Source organism: Delphinus delphis, chromosome 10 (assembly GCF_949987515.2).
Source record: "Delphinus delphis chromosome 10, mDelDel1.2, whole genome shotgun sequence".
Lineage (NCBI taxonomy): Eukaryota > Metazoa > Chordata > Mammalia > Artiodactyla > Delphinidae > Delphinus > Delphinus delphis.
In genome coordinates this window covers 62800131-62805779 of record NC_082692.2, presented here as the reverse complement: position 1 = coordinate 62805779, position 5649 = coordinate 62800131, and the positions used below count along the sequence as shown (strand labels likewise).

At 50.1% G+C, this 5649-nt stretch overlaps 1 protein-coding gene across 1 annotated transcript; it reads left to right on the top strand.

Annotated features, from left to right (window-relative positions):
* The first annotated feature begins 4205 nt into the window (after positions 1–4205).
* CCR1 (C-C motif chemokine receptor 1) lies at positions 4206–5273 on the top strand. The gene has a single exon (XM_060021409.1). It carries the CDS (start codon positions 4206–4208, stop codon positions 5271–5273), a length of 1068 nt encoding a protein of 355 aa, XP_059877392.1.
* The last annotated feature ends 376 nt before the right edge of the window (positions 5274–5649 follow it).

Sequence of the window (5649 nt, the reverse complement as noted above, 5' to 3'; positions counted from 1 at the left end):
CCAGCCGGCAGACCTGTATTCACTCCAGGCTGGAGGCTCTTCGTGGTAAAACCACTCTGTGGGGCTGTGGGGCAGAGACTGGGGAGCAGTCACTGGCACAGGCACGTAGGGGTGCCAAAGAGAAGTGGCCTCCTGCCCCTCTCAGGCTGAATGAGCCGGATCGTTCTGAGGAACAGGACCCAGGTTTCCTGTTTAAATCCTTCTTTTGCAACCTTAAAAAAAAAGACTGCTAAGTGAGGGCAGGAACTCTGTGCCCTGCCCCCGTACCATACACATTCCCACCCTTCTGTTTGCTTCACCAAGTTCTGGGAACACCTCATTGCCACCCACCTCACCGTGCTCAACTCCACCCATTCCCCTTAAGGCACAGAGCCCAAAGGAGAAGTGAAGCTGAGTGAGCAGAATACCTCAGAGTGCATTTGGCCTTCAGGAACTGGCCACCAGTCGGTGTTGTGGCCATTCATGGACACCCAATGGTACAAGAAAGAAGAACGTTGTCTCTTTCTTGTTGTTCTGAAAGACTGAGACCCCAAGTTCTATCTCCATCATCACACTGGAAGCTGAGGACTTCTGACTCAGTCAGGACCTTGACCTTGAATTCATAAAGATTCTAAAAGCTCCAGAGACAAACGCTTCGTGGACACAATCCCCTGAAACAGTGTAAGTGGCACTTGTCTTTTCTGTTCATCAGTCACTGTTGAGGGCAGTGTTGTTTGCATGTGGCCAGGTTGGACTGTAGTCCTTCTCCCATTGCAGGAGAAGACTTTTTTACCTGGCTGTCTCCTCAAAGGTGGGGAATTCTTCGAAGGCCAGGCAAATGTGTAAGTAACCCACCCGTGCACCTGTAAGGCAATGAATTGTATAGCAATACTGAGGATGGAAGGATTTCTAAGACTGGGTGCTCAGATGTAAAATAGGTTGTTCTTTTCGTTTCTGGGGGTTTTTTGTTTTTGCTAAAAACAGGATGCTTTCTTGTATGATTGGTTGTTGGTGAATTAAGAAAGTCAGCCCAGTATTAAGGGACAGGAGGCACTTTCTCTGGAAAGGTATTCAAGACACAGACAGTTGCCAAATTTCCCCAAGTAAACAAAAGCCAAACGTGGGGTAAGAAGAAATTGTAGCAAAAGGGAAGTATTAATTAGAAAAACTTTGCAGTTGCAAGGACGATTTGATACTGAGACAGTTTCTTAAGAAGACTAGACCCAAGGATCCTCAAAATCAGGACTGTGGGATGTCTTTGGAGGAGGTAGGATTTCACCTACGAGAAGGCAGGGAGCTGGCCAGGTAACCTCCTGGGAGGCATCCATTCTGTTCTAACAAAGAGGCAGGTCAGAATTTGGTTCTGAAAATACAGGGACATGGGGGCTACTTGGAGGTATTTACTTCAACCTTTCCTCCTTTAAATCTGGAGGGTCCCGGACTTTCAGAATTAGAAATTCCCAGAAGTTTGCATCGCCTGCCCCCAGGCTGTGTGCCGCTCACTGACCCTTTAGCTGGCTCACAGGACAACTCTAGGCTACTCAGACTGCAGGGCATTGATGTGCTGGTAAACGTTTAATAGCTGCCTCTCCTGAAAAAGTGCCCTGATATCTAGTGTTTCCTGATTTCCACGTGTAAATATTCCTATTCTGGTTGACTCCAAGCTACCAACATGCTGAATACACACTGCTGGCTCTTATGGATTAGTGTAAGGCACCTCCTGCACGCCACGAGGCCAGGGTATCTTCTACCATCACAGACTGCCCTTTGTCTGTTCAGAGACTTCCCCAACTCCGAGGTTAAAGGATGCTGGCACTGGAAAGTTCCAGGCTCCAGGGCTGCCGCTGAGCACTAGTGCAGTGACCTGGGGCAGACTTTTGTAGCAGACTGCAGCAGGGCTGGCACCTGGCATGGCAACGTGCTCCTTTGGTCTCTCCTCCAAGGCCTCACCGCAGCCCATCTCCCTTTAGGAGCAGCATACTCTGGAGCTGTTGCCTGCTGCCTGACAAGTTGGGGAAATAGTGAATGGAGTTGGAGGTGGGGAGTGGTATGAAGGTGACTCTCTGTTCAAATGGCACCTGACAGTGCTGACTCAGTTTGCCTTCACCTTTGCCAAAATTCCCCAGAAACTGGGCTCACGGGCTCAGCCTTGCACCCCTTGCTCACCGTGCTGCCTGCTGCTAACACGGTAAACCTGGCCGCTCACCCACAAGTGCTGACTGCCAAGCGGAGCTGTCAGCACTGGCAGTGGCAGCAAAAATCAGAAATTGCCAATACAGCTTGTTTAGTGACTGGCAGCTTAGGCTTCTCCAGAAAGAGGCTTGACCGGGATATGCAAGTTCGGAGATGGTGGAGTGAGCCATAGGGATGGATTTGATGGGAAATGACAGTCCCCCAGCCAGGGTGCCCAGCAACCCACCCCCCACCCCCCAGCCCCATGTGCCTTAATCTCCGAATGCCACCGCAGAAATGTGAATTTTGTGAGCAGGAAACATTCATTAAGCACTGTAGAAGGAAGAGCACTGGAGACTCCAGCTTCAAGATGGGAATTATGATGTAGGTTCCACTCACTTTACTGATTGGTGTTTAGGTCAAATCAATTTAGATTGATGGCCACATTTTGGAAATTTCAAAGTGTAGCACAGATGGAAGGGACTGTCAGTGTCCATCACTGTCAAGCAGGATTCATCTTCCAGATTAACTAGAGAGACCTGCTAGGGAGTGGGGTACATTGGCCAGAATAGGATTGAAGCCTGGGACATTCCTGATGGTGCTGGGCCTCAGAACGGGACCCCTGCAGGGAAGGAGGTCCCCTAATATTTACTGAGGGCACGATAATTGCCAGGGGATGGCTCAGACTTTGCCTTAGAGTAGCCCTGCACGGTAAGGCTTACTTTCCCACGTTACAGATGAGGAACGGAGGCTCAGAGAGGTAGGTTAAGTTATCCGAGGTCACAGAGCCTGTAGGTTACACCAAAGCCTGTGCTCCCTTTGTGGAGGCGTCTTCAGTAAGTGATTGGAAAGGAGTGCTAAAAATACGGTCTGGGGAAGTTCTACAAAGGCATGCTATCTAGTGGGTTTTTTGTTTGTTTGTTTTGAGGCAACCCTGGTTAAAAATATCCAAAAACTTATTTTAGGAGAATTCCAGCCTCTGTCTGGTCACTGTGTGACACTTCCTGGCTTGAGGCTGTTCTGAGCCTTTCTTCCCCCAAAGCCCTGTCTTCTCCATACCATGTGACCCCATTCTGCCTAGCCTGTGCTTTCCTTGAATCCTCCTCACGGCTATCACAGGAGGTTACAGTGTTACCTGGGTAACCTCAGAAGACCGTGTGACGTGGGCCAGGCTGGGCCCACTCTGGTGTCCTCAGTGTCCTCATCTGCTGAGGGATGGGTTGACCTTCTAGGATTTCACTATGGCTGCACTATTGGTGTTTGGTGTAGGGTAATTTTTACATTACAGGACCTGCCTTCCAAATGACAGTAGTGTCCCCCAGTCTTTGTGACGACCAAAAAAAAAACAAAAACACATTTTCATGTGTCCCCAGGGCACTGTGTCACCCCTGACTGAGAATCTTTTTAGCCCCAAAAGCCATAAAGATCCGTTTGTAAGTTTTTGACTTTCAGTCTTGACTATTTTCCTTCCCAGCATCCCTCTGGGGACACCATGGTACAGAGTCAATGCTTGTGATTGGGGGCAGGAGAGCCAGGTGGTTTCAGGAATGGGCCTGAGAGGTACACACCTGTGTTTGAGCTCCAGCTCTTGTTCTCACTACCTTTGTGTCCTAACTACTCCCAGTTTGTGTGTCATCACCTCTAAAATGGGGAGTGATAATGGTACCCCCTCAAAGGTTGTTTAACACTAAGTCCAGGGCCCAGTTCATCGGAAGCACTGGGGAAGCACTGGTCATGAATACTGTGGTGAGGCCTCCCTTTGTCTGCGCTCTCCATCCACCGGACTTTTCCTTCACAACGCTCATTGCCAAAGCAATGAGTGATGTGTATACGCCTTGTTTATTAATGTGTTAGACGACCAGTTGCATGAGGGCAGAGAGGACCTGGGTCTCCCTTGCTCAGCAGGGCATGGTACACAGTAGGCACTCGGTAAACCGTTGTCAAGTGGTTAAAGACATATAATCACTGCCTTGTTCTTGTTACCCAGAACCCACTGCCTGTAATAGCAAAGTAAACACGGAAACCATTTCCCTTGACCTGTGGGAGAAGCCAGGATGGAAACTTCCACCACCCCAAAGAACTATGACATGACCACAGGAGCCGACTATGGAGACGCAACCCCGTGCCAGAAGGTACAGGAGAGGGCCTTTGGGGCCCAGCTGCTGCCCCCCGTGTACTCGGTGGTATTTGTCTTTGGCCTGATAGGCAACATCCTAGTGGTCCTGGTCCTCATGCAACACAAGAGGCTCAAAAGCATGACGAGCATCTACCTCCTCAACCTGGCCATGTCTGACCTGATCTTCCTCTTCACGCTGCCCTTCTGGATTGACTACAAGCTGAAGGATGACTGGGTTTTTGGTAATCACATGTGTAAGTTGCTCTCTGGGCTTTATTTCATGGGCTTGTACAGCGGGATCTTCTTCATCATCCTGCTGACCATCGACAGGTACCTGGCCATTGTCCATGCTGTGTTTGCCCTGCGGGCTCGGACCGTCACCTTTGGTATCATCACCAGCATTGTCATCTGGGTCCTGGCCGTCTTGGCTTCTGTCCCGGGCTTGTACTTTTCCAAGACCCAGGAGACGTCCACTCACTACACCTGCAGTCTTTATTTTCCTCGTGAAAGCGAACGCACGTGGAAGCAGTTCCAGGCTCTGAAACTGAACATCGTGGGGCTGGTGTTGCCTCTGTTGGTCATGGTCGTCTGCTACACAGGGATTATAAAGATTCTGCTCAGACGACCAAATGAGAAGAAGTCCAAAGCTGTGCGTCTGATTTTTGTCATCATGATCATCTTTTTTCTCTTTTGGACCCCGTACAATCTGACTGTGTTTGTTTCTGCTTTCCAAGACTCCCTGTTCACCCATGAGTGTGAGCAGAGCAAACAGCTGGACCTGGCCATACAAGTGACGGAAGTGATCGCCTACACCCACTGTTGCATCAACCCCGTGATCTACGTCTTTGTCAGTGAAAGGTTCCGCAAGTATCTACGGCAGTTGTTCCATCAGCTGTTCGCCGTTCGCCTGGCTAAATGGCTCCCCTTCCTCTCCACGAAGAGGCTAGAGAGGGTCAGCTCCACGTCCCCCTCCACCGGGGAGCATGAACTCTCTGCTGGGTTCTGACTCAGGCCCCTGGAGGCTGACCCAGGACCCAACAAGAGTGACCTGCCTGGCATGCCGGCTGGGGAGGAGGCAGCTTGGGTGTCCTGGCCAGATTATGATGCCTGACGCAGATGGAATGGTAGCCACGTGGGGTTGAGGGAGCTCCAGGTACTCCAGACCAAATCACCTCTGGGGCTTGAGTTTTCTCTGTGAACTTCCCTTTGGTAGAAAGGAGATGAATAAATGAAACGGGACATTCCAGAAGACTGGGACAAAGGATGACCAAGAAGGGCTTGGTCCCAAACAGGAATTCAGATTTGTGAACATTAACATTTGTAAACCAAACCACTGAACATCTGCCACCCTTGCCCCGTCACCAGTGGACTTGGAAATAGTG

Bases quoted from the DNA above. Each gene is read 5' to 3' on its own strand.
- CCR1 (XM_060021409.1), top strand. From the start codon at position 4,206: ATGGAAACTTCCACCACCCCAAAGAACTATGACATGACCACAGGAGCC.